This window comes from Platalea leucorodia, assembly GCF_965183815.1.
Source record: "Platalea leucorodia genome assembly, chromosome: 5".
Lineage (NCBI taxonomy): Eukaryota > Metazoa > Chordata > Aves > Pelecaniformes > Threskiornithidae > Platalea > Platalea leucorodia.
Window position 1 is genome coordinate 41,333,338 of NC_138827.1, and position 20,028 is coordinate 41,353,365.

General features: G+C 37.0%; 1 protein-coding gene across 1 annotated transcript in view; it reads right to left on the reverse strand.

Moving 5' to 3' along the window:
• Positions 1-20,028, reverse strand: part of DPYD (dihydropyrimidine dehydrogenase) — a gene marked incomplete at both ends in the record, with an annotated part of 361,757 nt that overhangs the window by 190,180 nt on the left and 151,549 nt on the right. The window contains one exon of the mRNA XM_082314522.1: positions 2,760-2,867. Coding sequence (XP_082170648.1) covers positions 2,760-2,867 — 108 coding nt within the window. The remainder of the gene's footprint in view (positions 1-2,759; positions 2,868-20,028) is intronic.

Sequence of the window (20,028 nt, forward strand, 5' to 3'; positions counted from 1 at the left end):
TCCTCCCAGTTAAAAAAAAAACAACACCTTTTAACAGATTATAAAGAACAGTACTTGGTATTTTTCAAAAGACAACCAGTTGTTGAGAGTTTTGTGTAATAGTTCTCAAAGTTAGTCCCCTCAGTCAGTTTTCTGCAAGGCACTGACACTGTTCTGGCTATGACATGGTTCTCAGAGGCTATTCTCTATGGCATGAGGAAGAAAGAATATTATGATTTCAGTGATTCCCAGACCTTCCACTGGGAGAAAACATTTAATTTACAGTGGCTTCCTACAAATTACTTTCAAAAAGTTACATGGAGAGAATGACATTATGTGTTCGTCATCTACACCTTGTATTTGATGATTCAATTATAAAAGAAATACTTAAGTAAAACTGAACTGTGTGCGTTCCTTGTATGAGACTGAACTTTATCACAAGTTTAAGTACAACTAGCTGTTGATTAGGCAACTTAAAAAAAAAAAAAACAATGCTATAATCAATATAAAGGTATATTCTCAGTGAGCCGGTGATAATTTCAGTCAGGAGGCACTAAGCTGCCCATTTAATCATTCCACTGTAACACAAGTATCCTTCTATAGTAGCAGCAGATTTTCACGTGCAATTGTAAAGAAACACAAGTATCATTCAAGGAAACAATGCTTTTAATTTAGACATATAAACAGAGTGAGAAGCAATATCCTAATACACATATTCTTTCTCCGTTTGTAAAATGCTTAATGTATGGCAAATGCTATCATTTCTCCCCCTATGTATATGGCATTGCATTTATTCTTCACTAATAGGCTGCTTATTCTAAAATTCTCTCTAACTTTTCTCATTTATTTTTAACAAACTTAATCCTTCACAAAAATTGTACACTGCGCAGTGGAAAAAGCACAAGTGCAGCAAGGGAATGGCAGCTCAGAGTGTTATTACGGGACTAGTCTAGAATGGATCAGTCACAGCAGCCCACTTTGCTCTTGGTAGCAAGGCCACTTCCAAGGTAAATTCATGTCTATGTATTTGCAAGGGGAACTCCTTTTGGAGGAAAGTATATTAACAAGCGGTATTCAGAACTGAATAAGCAGGCAGAATATGTATTTTACTGTGAATAAGTCTATTATGTCTATTATTTAGAGAACTGTCATAGTAAAAAAAGAGGATAGTGCAGGATATAGGACGTGTATATTTTATTTTAAAATTCCATGCTTTAGAGAGTAAGAGGTGGCTACAGCTACAGACAGACACTAGGAAAATTAAGAGACCATGTTAATTAATAGACAACACCAAAGAGCTATCTATGACTGTCAGTCAGAAAAGGTTAGTTCTTCAAAGTTCATCCTTTTTTTCATTGTAGGCTTAATATAAAAAAAAAAAAAAAAATCATTACATATCCTGGCAAATCAAGAGTGCTACTTTGCAACATTTTAAAAGATGCAGATCACAGTATATAGATCCTCATGCAGGCAGGCACCTTACAGTACACAAGTGCTACGTGTCCATACAGAATTCTATAAAGTAATTTTAGTCAAATTATTACAAGAAGGGATTGTTTTGCAGGATTTATTTTTCCTTTGTTAATCTACAAATGTTTTGCAGTGCAGATTCTCAATCTGTTTCATTTTTAAACATCTCTTTCTTCAAAAAAAATCCCAAAACCACTCTTTTCTCCCAGCCCATTTGAGCTTCACTTTGAGCTTAAGAAAACAGACAGAAATAAGCATTTGATCAAAACAGCAGAGAGATGGGACAGATGGGATGCAGAATTTCCTTTCCGAAATATTTTGCATAAAATGGGGTAATAAACTTTACTTTTATATGCAGAATAATTTGCCGCAGAACATATATTCTTTAACACATTGTTTATGGAAAGTCTACTAAATAAGCAGGCAACCCTATATGATGCTAAAAAAAAATTTCTGAATGCTCAGAAGAAAATCAGTTTGTAGATAAAAAAGGTATATGTGTGGTCAAATATGGGGTCATATGTACAAGACCACATACTGCACTAAGTATATGCCCAGAAAACTGTACACGGAATTTCTTTTTTATCAACACGCTGGGGAATCTAGACCATGAGGGAACATGGCGTAGAAATCACAAGCCCCATCTCATAATCCATCTGGGGCTTATGACTTCACATTCAGGGCCACTGAAAGCAGCTATACTCCTTGGAGAGCAACTGCAGCCATCCCTGTACTCAGAACAAAGATGTAAAAGCATAAAACAAGACTGCATTTGGTGCCTATGAACTGAGTGTTGTCTTATTAATTCCTGGCATACTACTGCTGTCCTGAGTCTTAGACTGTAAGTTCTTTGGGTAAGGAACCAGTGCTCCCTTAAATGTGTCTGTAAAACATGCAGCACATGACTTTGGACAAGTAAAATAATTTATCAACAACACACAAAGCAGCTGCTTATATGGGTCGGCAACGCCTTCTTTAATATCAGATTTTTTCAAGACCATCTTATATATACTATTTATATCAAGATAATTTATACAAATGAGCAGCTTATGACATCTTTTGAATATAATTCAGAATAACAAATATAACTTGTTAGGGGTAATGATTTGCCATGTGCTTAGATTTTTTTATGTATGACTATTTGCTTTACAGTCTCCAGGACTGACTTTCCTGATCACACTCCTGAGGCTGCAACACACCAAGAGAAAATCCTGCCCCAGACCTATTCATTGGGAGGTGCTTTGTAATTGGATGTGCTGCTGTGTAACCAGCTGTCCATTCTGATATATCAAAAACATAATATCACACACCTGGTTTACTTGCCATTGCTACCAAAGGTAGGAAGTCTTTAGATGTGTAGAATCCTTGATCCATTCTCAGTCCTTGGAATATACTGTCTCTGTTTGGTTCTGGCAGACCTAAAATAGATATTTGAAGGCACATCAGAACCACAAGGGAAATTTCAATGACCAATATATATTTCACATTACACACACATTCTCAAAAACGTCCTCAATACAAGCACTTGTACAAACCCTCAGATGCTTCTAAAAGCACACCACAAATGACTGTAGCTTCATGTTTGTAGTCTGTAGCTTACATAACTGGCGATCTTTTAATAGTACTGGCACTTGAAAATAAGGTTGTTGGATAACCTGTGTACTCACATCACTCATACCAAAACACATGCAGGGGAAAGGGTTAGAGAGAAGAGGATATACAGGGTGCAAAAGCAGGGAAGCTACTGGGGAAGAGAAGACTCTTGTAAGCTTTTCTTGTATTGCTTTAACTGCACATGCATGTAACTCTTGCTGCTGTGAAATGGTTTTGCTCGTTTTGTTTTGAGGCATCTTTCAATACAGCTAGTCTGCAGATAATACAAATGAGGCAATAATAAACAGCTTAACCCATGAGGAGAGGAAGACAAATGGCAATGCTGTAGATTTGTCTTATCTGCGAGTATTTCTACGCCATCATTTTTTACCATTCTTGATTGTTTTCTCAAAACCCCAAAGTCCTTATTGGCTGACATTTATTTATAGTTATTAATAGCACGCATTTATACGCAAGCCATAGGATACAGACAAGGATACACTTCACAACCAATAATAGCAACAAATACCTTTCAATTAAAAGAAAGCAGAAAAAAAAGCATCTTCTAGTTATCAAAGAATATCTTCTCATCGCTGTGTGAACATTTGGACAGCACAAAAAAACAGCCTAGCTGACATAGAAGCTAAAACATTTTTTTCATGCAAACACAATGATCTATCAGGGTATTTTCAACAGGGCCTCAACTTTCATATTTACATCTAAAAAGCCGTAATATTATCAAAGTATGCTAATTAATAATTACATACTGAAATGGAGTTAATGTCAACAGTTTTTCTAAGGAAACACACTAGAACTGAGGAGTCCTCAGAGTAAGCAGGCAGAATTGGAGCACGCAAAGCAATCTGTGTTCCCTCCATTCTCAGGCATGGATGGCAGCAGACTAATCTTTCTCCTCTTTCAGACATACTGGTCTAGAAAACCCCAAAACCACCATGTTAGTGTTAACAATAAAGCACGATTGCACTTTGAGGCGCGCTGTTCCAAGTAGGGAAGGCTTAGGGCCTTTTTATGTTACTGAAGCAGCAAAAATCTGTCTCATTACAGCATAAGATCAGGACTCAAGTGAAAGAAAGCTCAGGATTTTTTCATGAGTTTCTTAAACCTCTAGATCCCTGAATGAAGTGACTATAATAGAAGAAGAAAAAAAAAAAAGTATATTTTTAGTTTTAACAGCTTCAGCGAAGAAAATTAAAACATGCTCTCAGTGAATTCAAAAGGCTTACAAGCCAAGAAGCAAATAAAAAAATCCTGAATTTTTTGCATTTCAAAAATGCCATGTTATTGAGCACTTTCTTGATCTCTATTTAGAAAAAAAATCATTACTCAGTTACTAAATACATGACTTTCAAAACATCGCTGATCTATAATTGGATATTGAGAAAAATAAGGTTAGAAAATACTAAAGCACATACTGAACTTCAAGACCTTTGAATGCCGTACTTCCTGGGTAGACTGGAATATCAGCTAATGAAGAATGAATAATGGATATCTTAAGAGGCTGCCAGAAATACTTAGTGCTATTGAAAGTACAATATGTAAAATGCATTAAAGAAATTATTTTTAAAACTGCATAGGTTTTCCTCTATGTATTTATTGCAAAATTATCTATAGCAAGAAGAGTACCTCAGAAAAAGCTCTCAGTGACTGCCTACAGGCAGAGGACAGAGTAATGCAACTATTTCTATTGAGGTATCCGTAAACCAGCTCAGAGGCCTCAGTTTACTCTTGGGAGAAACACTCTTGTCATTAGTGAGACGTGCAGCCTGCATTAAAGATAATTTCCTTTCTACCTAACATCTATCCCCATTCAAAAACAAGGAGAAACTCTCACAAATACTTTTTTCCACTTATTTTTGCCACTTTTATCATCTCCTAATGAAAATTATTTCATCTCTAACAGCATCAGTAATTTAGCTCCCATTGGCTGAAGAAAGAGTAGAATTAAGGGAATGTTGTAATGTTCATGCTTCAGGTCCATCACTAGTTCAGTGTCACTGAAATCAAAGGAGTTGGATTAAGAATGCATTGGATTCAATAATGTTTAGCCTGACTGATATGACAAAAAAAAAAAAAAAGCCTAAGTAGTCAGTATACATGGCATTTTCTGCTATTCATTTTACTATTTTCATTTTGCTGAAAACTGCATGAAAACCAATTTTGCAATATTTACATTTGAAGGAAATGCAGGGGATTTTTCTCTTACACCTATAAACACCTGGCACAGTTTCAAGCTCTTTGCTAAGCATCTGCTTGAAGTTGTACTGGATTCTGATGTATCTCCTTTTGCTGTTTAGTGTTTGCCATTATAATGACTGCATTTAATTTTGTTAAAATAGAGAGATTGAGTACTTCTTAAAGCCACTAGGCTAGCTAAGAAAGAAGCAGACAGAGGCTGACAAACAGAGAAAGAGATCAAGAACTGATAAGATCCACTTCAGTGAGACACCATTTTATAATAAACCACCCCACAGAAGTACGCTTTACAGACAGATCAAATATTGATAAATAGCCAACAGCCTCTCAGGAGAGAGAACATTTGACAAAAAAAACCAGCTGTAGAGGAAAAATGTAGTTTTGAGTAAACGGTTTTAGGAAGAAATAAAATTTAAAAAACCCCAGTCATCTATGAAAGACACAATTTAGGTCAAAATAATGAACCAAGAGAAATACCCTTTGAAGATAAATCAGAGAGATCCTTTAGCAAAAGGGAATTCACACACTAGTACAAAATAGCCAGGAGCCACCCAAGAAAAAATGCTTAGAAAAACATGAGGTCTTTCCCCTAGGTTTTAGGCTGAAGCCAAAGGTAGTCAGTTCTCTGCTCTCCAAATCCACCTGCAAGCCATCTAAAAGGCTTTTTTATTTATCACTTGGTATTGTCCTGAAACAATCTTTCACTATTCTAGGTCTCCTGTCTTCAAATAACCTATATCAAAATCTAGTGATAACAACTATTTGCTTCACCTGCACTGAAGAACAACCCTTCTGAAGGGCAACCAAGAGGAGGCAGCCTAGAAAGACAATTCCACTGGTGTTGTTCAGATAGACTTTGCACACCCGTACACAAGCAGAGGGCTATGCCTGGCCCCCCACCTTCTGCAGCCAAAGCCCTGGACTTCCTGAAGCCTCAGTCCCTTGACCTGCTGATGCCAGGGAACAAGCTTCTGAAGCAACTGATATCCAAACCGTACAATGAAGCCTCATGGGCTGTGGAAAACGGCATTTACTAAGAATAGTGAAAGTAAAAACAACATGAAAATAACAGCTTGCATGACAGATCTAGTTCAGCTTTGCAAAAGCTAATCTAGACAGTCCCAATCTGGGCAGGTACAGCATACAAAGCAGTTCATCTCTATTCCTGACCCTCTGTTTTACTAGGTCCTGCCTTTCATCTCCAGATGCTCCATCTCTCTCTCACTAAGCATCACTCTCACTGTGAAGGCCTCTTTCCTTCTTTCCTTCATCTGAGCCTCACAACCCTTTCTCCAGTGGGCTATGCCTCAGCATCACTGTCTCTCCCATGTCTGACACACCATATACTTTCCAAGTCATTAGCCACTATAACAGTGGCTTTGGAAAACACAGACTTTAACCTCCCATTTTTATATCCTTTATAGGTACATATAAATATATACATGCATATATATATTAGAAAAAATAACATCTGCTTCCTATCAAGATCTTGCACTCTGTTCTCACAATACTGATGCATGTTAATTTTCTTAACTGGTGGTGGTAAGTCCATTGTCTCCATTTAAAGAGACAGAATTTAGATCCTCTCACAATTGCCTAGTCCAGACGAAATATGAATTGCTAAATGATTAGAGTCAATTTCTCAGATATACAAGACAATACACAAGAGCGATGCATACGCAATGTAAGGGATTGGCATGCAGAGCAACACACCTAGTCCACTTGGTTGCTGCACCAAATAAATCAAGGCACGTCAACACATCAGTCAGCTAAGTCTGAAAAGAAAATAAATACTGCTGCTATTACTGTAACTATTAGCCTGGTCTGGAAAGGAAAACTAAAGTGGGAGTAGAGGCACAGCATGTGTCTCTTTCCTATTTTGATCAAATCCCCTCTCCCCAGAAACAGGAATGCCTTCTGAACCTGAACTCATTGTTTGGATTACTTAAATCTGACATGTTTGGACAGATTTGCAGTTTCAAATGAACTTCTCAGCCAGTCTTAATAACTGACATACAAAATAAGCCCTTGTCCTCGGTAAGGGTCAAATGTAGTTTTCACTGGCAGCTGACTGAAAACAAATCTCCAGACAAAAAAAACGGAGCTGAAGTTGAAGTGTAAATATACAGCAGCCTACGGGGACAAAACTTACTAAAGCATTGTGAGGTTTTCTGTTTTTCCTCACATCAAATGCTGAAAAGTTTGGTTTGATTAATTTTGAATTGTGATAACACCACATTTTGGAAAACCTTAAGCTGGACCAGGTAAACAAATGAAGAGCTAGGATCTTTCAAGCAACATTCCCTCTCTTTGCATTCTTAGCTGTTGCTATCCTGACAGAAGAGAGTTCTCAAGATGAGAACTGGCTGGATTGTTTTTACCAACCCCTTACTTTCAGGTAAAAATGTAAATTCAGGCTGATGAATGCAATCTGTGTTTGAATATCCAAGAACTATTTTTTTAAAAGCCAAGACACTCTATTTTGACATTTTTTATAATGAATCTTTCAACTTTGTTTCATAATGACATTACATTCATAAATTTATCCAAATTGAATTCAAAAGAAAACAAAGAAAACTGGATTCACTGGCTATGCACATCCCTTTTTCTACCTTTTAAAACTAGCAAACCAAAACCAACATCAAAATCCATTCACCAATTTACGGGACTTTTTTTTTTTTTAATGTTCTCATGTCATACAAATATGAAGCATTAGGTAGAAATTCAGAGGGTAGGGAGGTCTTCCCACCTTTTGCCACATCTATGAAAACCTGCTCATGTTTCAGAGTTAAACAAGATTTTGAAAAATCACATTTACAGGGAAAACTCTTGTTTTGCCATTCCCAGTCTCCACAACAGGGATCTGCCAAGGAAGGGGGGCCCCGGAGATTGTAGGACCAGGTGGAAAGCCTTGAACTGTCGGAAACTACTGAGAATGAGGAGAAAGATGTGAGAAACTCATAAGAAACTGGAAGAAACATATGATTAGCTGCCTATCGGCTCTGCTGGCAATGCAAGTCTCCTGAAATAATACCTGAGAGGCTAAGCCCAGACAAGCTGAGACCCAGCCTGATAATCAGCATAAAAAAACTGAAACACAGCCCAGTAATGAGGCAGCACAGGTTCTGCACCAGCAATACCTCACCTTTGGCCAGCTTGAGGAACAGGAATAACAAGTTGTGCCCACTCATGTACCCCGGGCAAAGGAGCCATGGAAGGCTGGTGGAGAGAGACTGATACGAATTTTAGAGAGGAACTGACATGGTCTGATAAGTTATTTTTGTTAACAATATTTGTTTATATGGGGTTTTTTATTTTCTTAAAAAGATGTGCTAAAGTAGATACAGAGCTAAGATAATTGCCCTCTAAAGGTAAATTTCTAAATCCATCATTTCCCTTCTAAAAGGGTCCTTTTGAATTAACAGAAAAGTATCCATTTTGCCCCATCTCCCTGCTCTTTTATGCACTGAGTGTTCCAACTTACTCCTTGTGCTACCACATAAAAATATTTCAGATGTAACACTCCTGATAGCATTTCACACTTGCCCAGAGACTTGAAGCTACAGGTACCATATGGTCAGAGTGTGACTACAAAGGTGCACGGCAGAGAAGAAAGAACATATTGTAAATTCCAAGTGCGTAAGCGTCCTTTAATATTTCTGAATGCTCTGTTCTTTAACAAGTCTAGTTTGTGGTCTGGGGAAACGGAGATCAAAATCTATGTATTTAAAGCAGTTTTACTTTATGTCATACGATCCATGAATTGTATAAATTGGACGATGAGTTTTAAGTACATTAAAGTGTTCTCTTGAAAGATAACATTGAAACAGTAAATTCTCAAAACTGTCAAATTTACAGTTTTCCCTAGACATCATAGAACCTATTTGTATGCAATGGCATAGGCTCTACCTATTTATTCACAAAAAGTCACATTCATTCACATCAATATTGATAACATCGCTGTCCATGGATCAATATTACGCAACAATTTAGATATGAACTATACTGAAATGCATTATCCAAATATGGTACTTAAGCTGTGCTACATAGCTGATGACATTAAATGCACCGTTACAACTCATGCTATGACATTCATCAGAAATGGAACAGAAAGCCATTGGTATCTGAAGAGTTACTCTCTCTACATTTTTAAAGGTTTGATTCTGAAAGACTAAATGCCCAGTAAAGTTGCAAACGCTCTGCAGGTGCTCAGCTTCTCTCAAGGTCAGTCCATTAGTGATTAACACATTAGTAAATACTTTTGAGGCTTGTATTTTTAAAGGATCTCTCCCATTTTGCTGGAGGTTTTTTTTATGGTAGCAGCTTTGTTACTTCCTGTTGTGAGGTTCAATAGAGTATGTTTTCTAGGTGGTTGATTTTTTTTGTTTGCTATGTATGTCAATAGAGATAAGTGTTTTAATTACTTTTTTAATGTCTATGCTTTTGTATTTTCTTCCTCTCTCCGTTTATTTCCTGCTGTTGAGATTACTGCCTCATCTCCACAGCAGGTGGCTCTTTCAAATTTGTTTTCTTTGTAAGCCTGGTAGATTTATTTTGTAATATAACTGCTCCTTTTTACTGTCTTTTATTAATGATTTCTTTACTTTGGAATAGGTACACTTGCAAGGTTTGTAGGAGTAATTCCCTAATGATGGCTAAAGGCCTCGTTCAAAGAAAAAGGAAAGGGGAAAAAGTAGAAGAACTACAAGATACTTGGGTTAACCTTTTCTTACCCTCAAGTTAGAATGAACACTGTGTACAGTGTATGTGAAAAAACACCCTTCACATCTATCAACAAGAGCCATACACAATTGCTGCAGTGCATTCTAAGTTGAACAGCTATGCCCATACCGTAATGTCTTTTAAAAACATGTGAATAAGTAGCTGAACCTGGAAGTAGTGCAGTCTATAGGTCTCCCACCTTACTTTGTTGCTAAATTAGACACAGAGACAAGGATCTGACCTCTTGCAAATGGTATTGAAATAACAGGAATGAAGTAGTCAGATCAGCCGGAACTAAATTTGTTCTTATAATCCAATTTCTCTTTGAAGCCAGTTGTTCAATCCCAGTTTAGATGTAGCCAAATTTCACAAGAGCTAGGCATCAGAAATTGCAGATGGGAGTCACAGGCAGGGTTCAGAATCAATCCACGTGAGTGATGGAAATCAGGATTATGACCAGGCCATCAGCATTGTATGTCTAGCTTGGATTACAAAACACTGCAGCCTTGTGGTCTGTCCTCACAACATTTAGTGATCCCATGATCAGATTAGATTGTCATCTAACGTCGACCAAAATGTCCAAAGGTGAGCCATAACTCAATTAGCCCCATCAAATATAGAGTCCACTCCTAATTTGGTTATGTCATAATCAGTCCAGCTTTTCTCAAGGCTTTAGCCTACCCTCCACAGTCTACCTCTGGTCTTAATTGCTCTTCTTAATTTTATTACAGTCAACATATGGGACCTGCACTTCAAATATTATTCAGGTAACACTCAGGTATGACTAAGGTAACGTATTTTAGTGAAAATCATCAGTGTTTCAAGATGATTAAACAAAGATCTGAAGAAACTATGTCGTGATTTTGCAATTCTTAATATCTGGGTATTCAGTTAAGCACCATAAAAATTTTCAACTCCCAGTTTGACCTGAGCTCTTATCCTCTAAAAGCACTCTCAGAAAAGCATACCTCAGAACTGAAGCATACAGTATCACTAAGTGTTTTTAAAACATAATTCTTTAAGGGACACACTAGAAGAAGTGACACTAGGTTGGACAAAGATACACAGCTTCCTAAATTAAGGAACAGATGGTAATTCTAGCCTTTCTTCTCAGGTTGGAAACTGACACTTAATGTTGCTTGTATTTGAAGTAATAGTCAAAGTGAGGATGCTAGGAAGTTAGATGGGAGTCCTGGTGAAAGGACTTGCTGACATGTGAAGATTACTATGAAGTAAACCTCATCATAGAAAAGGATGAATGCAGAAGTCTGCTTACCTTCCCCTCTGGTTCTCTTCTGCCTGCTATTGTTTATTGGAGGACTTAAAGCACTGAAACAGTTTGCTATGAATCTTGATTTGTGGAACATAAGAGTTCTGTAAACTGTAATACAGAGTAACTGAAGAAATATCTGCTGTAAAAAATAAAGTGGAATATTGCTGCAAACCTTTCTTATGTCATCTTGGTAACATTTATTACACTGGCGACAAATCTGAAAAGGTCACTAGCAAAAATGCATTGAGTAGTCTCAGTCAAATCCATCTGTAACATAAGAATGCACCATTCCACCCAGGAAAAGAGCTTGCTCCAATCTGCTTACAATAGAGCTGAACTGGATTTTTATTCCTCACTGGAATTTGGTCACTTCTCACCACTGGCATAAGTTGTCATTATTCAGGAGCATCCTTGAACTGGCGTAGCAGGGATGCTGAAGTTTGAGATCTGACATGCTAATGTTGTTAGTTCCTTTCCCTCTTCCTTCCACAAGTATGTTCCTAGCACTAAACTGCCAAAGGAAAGACACGGGGGCCTGTGCTTCCTCCAGACACCAGCCAGATACTATTTGTCAGTGTGATATGCTGCACCACAGCAGAGGAGAAGAAACTGGCCCCAGTGCCTACTCCTGGTCAGTAAACAGTGCTGAAGTGAAGTGGCCACAAAAGCAAGATCACCTCCTTGGGGACTGTCTATCAGCAACTTGAAGGACACAAAAAAAATCTATCATCTCAGAAACCATATGTCACAGTCAAGTGATTTTTATACAGTATAGAAAATTCAAATATGTAGAAGCGAAAGCAAAATAAACTGGATTGAGAGATTGGGAGCAACAGACTCCTGAAAAGAAAGCAGAAAATAGTACAATAGCTGTTTGCAATAGAAACAATATCTTTCTCCAAGCAGATTCATTACAACTTACCTGTCTAATATGTCCAGTTTATAGGCACTAATGCTGGCGTATTGGAATAATCAAAGCCAATGAAAATTTACAAAGGGAAAATCAAATGTTAGCATAGAAAAGCTCTCGTATTAATTTTTTATTTCAAAAAAAATTGGAAAAAAAATCTTGAAAAGCTGGATCAATAGAAGCTACATATGGTAAATATGCAGGGAATGGATAAAACGAGAACAAATTTGATGGAAAACATTCACAAAGAAAAAAACTACAAATGCTTAGTTGGCATCACAAAGAAAAATAAATACTAGGCCTCTACACTGTTTCAAAGCAACAGCTGGAAAAAAATCTATCAAAGGCAGCAAATTCATCCTGAGGAAATATATGAGGAATAATTAAGTCATTAATATTCTGGAATAATACCTTTGGTCAGATCTCAGGCACTGTACAGCAAGGAAGTTGCAATGAGGTATGCTGAGACAATGTGCGCTAGCTAAGATTGTCCTGTACTTTTGATATAATAGTAATATAACAGCTGATAGGTGGTATCAAAGTGTTACAAATATAAAGACTGATTTTTATAATATTGTTTCCTAAATTTGATGAAATAGAACAGTTAAGGATCACAGAGATATCTAACTACAGCCGTTTCTTTTAAACCCACTACTATTAATCCATTGCATGCTACTTCCATAGCTTCCATTCTGTTTGAATATGGTGACTACGAAACAATAGACTGGATCGATTACAGCTTTGCACCCTATATAACTGTATCTACATTAAATACTTGTAAAATCTTACTTCTCCAGGAAGAAAATTCCACACGCTAAATAATACTTACAAAATATCGGACTTTCTGGTTATTCCTATTTTTAAAACATAACAAGGATTCACCCAAACCTTTTTTCTTTTTTAAATATAAAAGTCTTCAGTGTAAACCAGCAATGTCTTCCAAATGCTACTGAATAATTACCACTCTCTCTGAAATTTCAATATAAAATATAAACAAATATTGTTTCCCAGTTCTTTGTGAACATATTATATTGTCTTATCTTAAATCTTAGAATATTAATACACTGGTTTTGTCCACATGGAAGAACAAAAAGATGCTATAAAGCTTATTCAGTAATTACTCCCATATCATTCCGCCTACACTGCATTTTTCAATCACTTCAGGTAAATCATCACTACATATATTTTAAAATGATGCCTCAAAAAAAGACTTCTAAACATTATTCATTTTTCTGCAGCACAGATCTACAACTGAAAACCTATCATCAGTGCATTCTGATGAAAAGGTAATAATTAAATCTTTTTCCCCCCTTCTTCTACAGCACATTATTTGACCTATGATAAAACAACCTATCAAATTTCCATTTATTATTTCTACCTGAAGGGCTTTGCCAGCTCCCACAAACATAAATCTCCATTTGTCAGTTTTAAACTGTACCTGTCCCAGCTGCTATGAGGGTTGATAGCTCTTGTACCTTAAAAATTACCCAATAGCATCAAGAGACATAACCACCCTCCAGCCTTCACTGACCCTTGCAATCAATAATATTTGTAACCTGTATGCGCACAGTTAAGTAGAACAGAAGCCGTGCACTATCCCAGTTAACCACATTGAGCTGTGATACTACAATCTGCTCCCTTGTGTCTTCCGTGATCAATTTTAATCTCTGGGCCCAGAATAAAAGAATGCAGCCCCTTGTTTCCAAATTCATCTGAAATGGATGTTATAGATTTGTAAGTCTGCACAAGAGCTGTGGATTTAATACAACCAGCAGTTCAAGGAAAGAACACATCTAAGCTATCATTCATTCTCATTATCCTCAGTGTATTTTGGATCTTCAGAAGACAATACAAAACACGGGAAAACGCACATGTACCAACTCAAAGCAAGCTCGCTTTGTTAAAATACCATCAGGTAACAGTTATTTGTTAGAGCTGTATCCATGACTGCCACTGCAGGTAAGGTGTAGGTCAGTCATTCCATTATGATTACTTTGTTTAAAGGTTTATAAATAGACTGCCAATATTCATTCCTTCTGGAAATGCGCCATGTATAGTAAATTAAACAGAAATTCCCTAGAAATAATAAAGCCTAGTTCTGCTCTGTTAAAAAGAAACAATTATTATGGAAAGAAAGAGTAATTCAGGTTTCTGGTGGTATTTGTTCTCTCACCTCCAAAATAATTTTATTTAAAAGAAGGCAAATTTGCCAGCCAATTAGTCTAATTAGACAATGGTATCTGAATGTAGAACAGGAAGAAAGGAACTTTAGAAACCCACTCCGGTAGAAAAAGTGCTTTTTGAATCTGTCACACTACCAGAACGCATGTTTCCAGAGTTCTCGTAACTGCATATTTATAGGCTTGGCTATATTGGCTCCTTGACAGCAGCTCCAGTGCCATGAATCATCTATCAAAACATTTGAGAAGACTTTCTTACTCATTTCTTTAAAGCAACATTCTGAAGAGACACTTTCAACATGATTATGCTCCAGTGTTCACTATCAATTAAGAAAAATAGCGCACAGTTTTATAATTGCAGGTGAATAATAAGTATGCATCGTCAGAGGCTTTATCTTCTGATTGTCACATGCTGTGTGTCAGTACAGGGTACGCTGCAACAAATATGACATTCTTGTAACATGCTGGAGGGTCAACGAGCTTTCTCACTCAGGTCATTTACCCACTTCACATCAATGTCCTTATCATTAAGCACATATTTATCTGCCTTTCCTTTTAAAAGCAGCTGTAGCAAGGAGTTTTATGTAAATATCCTGTTAAAGTGATATTCTCCTACACAAGTAGATCAGCTGAGAAACATTAAACCAACTATATAGCTATCCCTGCATACTTTCACATACTGAAAATAACTAAGCAAGGCCACACTTTCACTAGACCCTATTCTGAGTAAGGGTCAACGACAGAAAGAAGTCAAATTGCTTAAGGTTTTTTTTTATCCATTAATTAAATCTGAATTCCTTTCCCAACATCAGCATGTTGTATTTCATATGAAATTTTTTTCAAAGACAGAGTGTCTTTATTAACTACTTATACCATGTTCATCAAGTGCCTGAGTTTTCCTTGGGTGTTTCACATACTGCTGACAGGGCACTAAATCTGGTACTTTGGGTCAGAAATATGCAGTTGAACTTTGGATGCTGTAAGGCTACTATCTAGAAAACAGACAGAGAAATGATGGTGAAGATCTCCAAATGCCTCCTCAATGCCCAACAGTCAAGAACACGAATTGAAACATTGTCACTGAAGATCATGGGTCAGGTATTTGGCTTATAGGTGCAGAAATCTGCACAGGCATGCACACAAGCTCCCTCCTCCTCTTAAGCTTATTCTTTTGGTGGCTAAGTAAAATATTCAAAAAGGGAAATTTATACTTCTTATGTTAAGCAACTAATTTTTGTGATACTTAAAAGCATCAAAGAGGTAAGAACCTATGTCCCTTTTCAGTCCATGAAGAGATGGCCATGTCCAGAGAGAGGACTAGATGCCTAAAATTGCCTGCAGCCAATGGTGCAAATAGTCCCAAGAGAGCGTATGGTTCCCCTGACACGGCATCCGACCCGTACTAATGTTAGTCCAGCCACACAAACATATGAAGGAGTGAGCATGAGTTCTTAATGTCTTCTTGGTGCACATTTTTGTATTTGCAGTACTACAGCAAGAAGATTCTCTCCCAGTGGAGTTTCAAATAGTAACAAAAACAAGAAGCATCTGATCAATAAATAGAAAATCACGTTACATGGTCCCAATAGGTCCCTCTAACAAGGATTTCTCTCTGAAATGTTCATGCTTGTCTAATGCTGCTGCTTTTAATCCTTTCACACCAGTGGGTCCTACATGCTTGCTTTAGTGCTAATGTAAAACAAATGAACATTTTATACAAGGATATCCACTCTCCCCAAGTAAAGGGGTTAATACCAAAGTAAGCTTTAGGAATGTAAATTATTTTCCCCGTGTGGCTGAAAAACTACATGAGTTATTCATTTAAAAATTATTAGCATATAAAATCATTATTATCTCTGCAGTTAATGTACAGTTCACTGACAACCTTTTGGACCATTACAATTAAGAAAGGCAGCATCCTTAATGAAGTTACAAAACACATTGTTTATTAAATAGCAAATTGTATCTTTAATTACTTTAAATATTATAATCCGATGAAAAATTATTTCATAAACCTCAAGACAAATTATGTCAGAGATGGAGAATGCATTTTGTTCCTCTATGAATCCTGAACAGCACTTTCAATTTGCTTACAAGTTTCTGTTGTATGCAAATCTGCTCTTGAAATTGCTTTCAAGTGCCTAAATCCAATGCCACTAGCATAAATTTAAAATGCAGTTTGTGCTATTCTTTCTTTTTAAAACAGATTTAATTTTTGTCAAATGTAGAATTTGGCAGTTCCAGTAAATGCAGCTTTTTTAATAATCCTCAGGAGGTAAACTGAAGACAGGTTTGGGGGGGGGGTGGGGGTGGGGGGGTGGGTTTGTCCCTGAAATCAGGTGCATTGAAATAAAGACTATTTCGGGGTCTACTGTATTTTATTATTTCACTGTTTTATTTTGAGCTAAAAGATAACTTGTTCAAGACTGTCAAGGGCTTGGATGATATGCTATAACGCCAACAAGCACATACTGAGCTAATTTTAAATATTCCACCTTTTTTTATACAACGTAATCTCTGCGCACTGTCAAGACACTCGCTGTCTGTCCAGTATTAGACCTACCTGCTTGATGTGCTGGCCACTATCTGACAAAGGCTGAGTGCTGCACAATGAAAGGAAAAGTTTAGTTGCTCACAGCATTAGGCCCTTTGGATCAAACTCAGACCAAAGTCACTACTAAAATACATTGATTTCTGTATCACTAAGACAAAATTAACACATTCAACTTCAACTATGTCAACATCAATTTGCCACTGAATATTTTGAAACTGTTCGGAAACCCTCGGTTAGCTATCAGACTTTCTCAGGCTAATCAATGGATCAAGAAGGCACAGAGATTATCTTAAATTCTTTTATGCTAAGAAATTGCTACATTCTATTTATGTCTTTAGCAGAAATACCATCCATGCAAATCATGAAGAGACACCGAGGAGAAAAAATTATTCAGTGTAATACTGTAATAGTAAAGCTGAAATTAAAAAAGCACCAAACTTTTTTTTTGAAAGCTTCTGACAGTGGTTAATAATTGATATATATTTAGAGTTGAAACAAAAAATACACTGAAGATTAAAAGATAATAAACATTCTTACTTGCGCAACTAGTACAAAAACTTTTGAACATGGAAATCTGTTCGGAAACATACTTGGCAGTCTTTTGGGACCACCTATGTGCCAGAAGAACAACCCAGCTGGGATTTTTAGGGTTGGGTAGTGAAAGTCAGATACATTTGTGAAAGCACTCACAACAAAATCAAGTTTTGAAAAAAGTTTCCCTGCAGAAATCTAACATTAACTGTAACAGAGTTAAAGGTGTTATGCAACAAACTGAATATAGTACTTGAAACCAACCCCCTACTGGGTGTGTGCCTAAATACTCTGGTTGATTTGGGCTGAAGTACCTTCAGGGTCCATACCTTGTCTTCCAAAAGATCTGTATGTCTGTACATTACTGACGCACTATTTAGCAGAGAGACTGGCTTGGAGGCAAAGAACCTCAGGAGTGCCAGGAGATTTTCAGAGCAAGGCTTCTTATGTATTCAAAGATGTTCAAAACCCGACTGGATACGGTCCTAGGCAACCTGCTCTTGCTGACCCTGCTTTGAGCTGAGGGCTAGACTAGACGATCTCCAAAGGTCCCCTCCAACTATTTTATGATTCTATGAAATACCTTCTGTTTGAGGTCCTAAACCATGGAAAGACTTCTGAATTTTTTTCCCTGGGATTTGAAAAATCCACTAGTACAGTTAGCTCAAAGAAAAGTAGTCCCTATTAGGGCACAGGTACCAGACACTCACAGAAAATTAAGAGAAATTCACACACATCTACAGGCATTTTCCACAGGCCCTATATGCTTCTATCTGTTACAGAGCCCACCTAGCCAGTGGCAGTGTACTAGGAATCAGACCCTTTCTTCATCTACCCATGCTACAAAGAAACAAAGCTCAGGGATGGAGAACTAGGAAACATAGCTCTCACACAAGACTGGAAAGTTAATTTTTGAAACTTCTTCACTCCAAAACCTCCTTCCATGCTTCCATTTAGCACCATACATACTTGTTTGCAGAAACCACATCTTGCCAACTCACAGTCCCTTTCCTGGTAAGTGATGGAGTTAGGCTTGTCTTATTCAACCATAATACCCCTTAATCTTGTAAGGACAAGGCCAAGGACTCTAAATCAAAAACTGAATACAATTTTCCTCCATTCTCAGATGATTTAAGTTATCAATATTTAAAAACAACTTCTTAAATATCACTACCTACAGTCTGGATGTTTGCAACATGTAAGAACAGTAATTCTACCTCTGATGTAATTTTCTAACAGGTTACAACTGACACTGCTTGATACTGGAGCTTCCTTACAGTTCACGTAAAAATCCCACCATGTGGATGGAAAACCTTGCTTTGCACATCCACTGCCCTATTGACAAAACTGTCTTTCAGAAGTTCGGCATTGCCAAATCAGTTATACCAAACCAAGCCTTTCACACCAGTATTGTTAATGATAAATTAGTTTTGCTTCACATATAAAATTAGACTATGCCTGCTTGAACACTTGAACCTTAGCAGCAACAAGAGTTGTGTGAGAAGAGAGAGACTCAGATAAACAGAATCCTCTGCTAAAAAAAAAATCTACCTCTGACTTCTGCATTCTGGCAACCACCACTTTATTTCTGATTATAGTACACATGTAAGTAGAAAACAAGTATTCACTTATGCATTCAAATGCAAAATCAGATCTGGATGTTACAGGTAGAGCATGTGCGATGAAAACTATCAGCCTGATAACCCTGCACTGACAATCATATCACCAAGCATACACACAGATACAGCTCCATACCTGTAAGTACAGGTCTTTCCAAAAGCTCATGCCCTCAAATTTTTGGAGGGAGGGATTAGGATTATAGCATCTCTTGAGCCTGCAATCAAATGCTGAGCAGATATATACTTATATATCAGACAGCTGCTTTTTTTCATGGTCATCTCTATCACAAATTTAACAGAAAAGAAAAAGCCATTTTCAGAGACTCATAGCTCAGGAATAAAGTAATGAATTAAGCCACACTTCAGAATATTTGAATGAAGAAACTGTTGAATGGGCAAGAAACAAAGCTATTTCTAAATGCAGTCTTTGCAAGATAAAAAGAGATTACTATTGAGGCACCACAGGGGAGGTTTGGGGGACTTGACTATTTACTTATTTATTCATTCAATCGTTTACACAGATAGTTTAGAACACTGTACTGAAACCAGAATTCCCAATTGCATAGATCTTACAGAATAGGGGACTATTAATTAATGAAAGGTAATTCATACATCCAACTAAGGTTACTTAAAAAACTAGAAAGAGATAAACAGAACGATGCACTCTGCAAATGGAGCCATCAGAAAGATGCCATAAATGCAATGCTATCATGACATTGAAGAAGAAAGGAAGAAAACAAGAGTATTTAAAATTTCCGAAGCCTTATAATTAAATGTATAACAAATGCAGCATGCAGAATTCCTGTCTGCACTGCAAGAGGCATAAAATTTATAAAATGAAGGTCGTGATATTATAGCAACACCTTCCCATTTTCATTGCATGTAGAAATGCAAATCAGTTAGGCAGACAGCAAGCTATACTCTACGCTTGGCTGCATGAGTTATTTCAATACCAATAGTAACAAATAGCACTTACTGTTTGT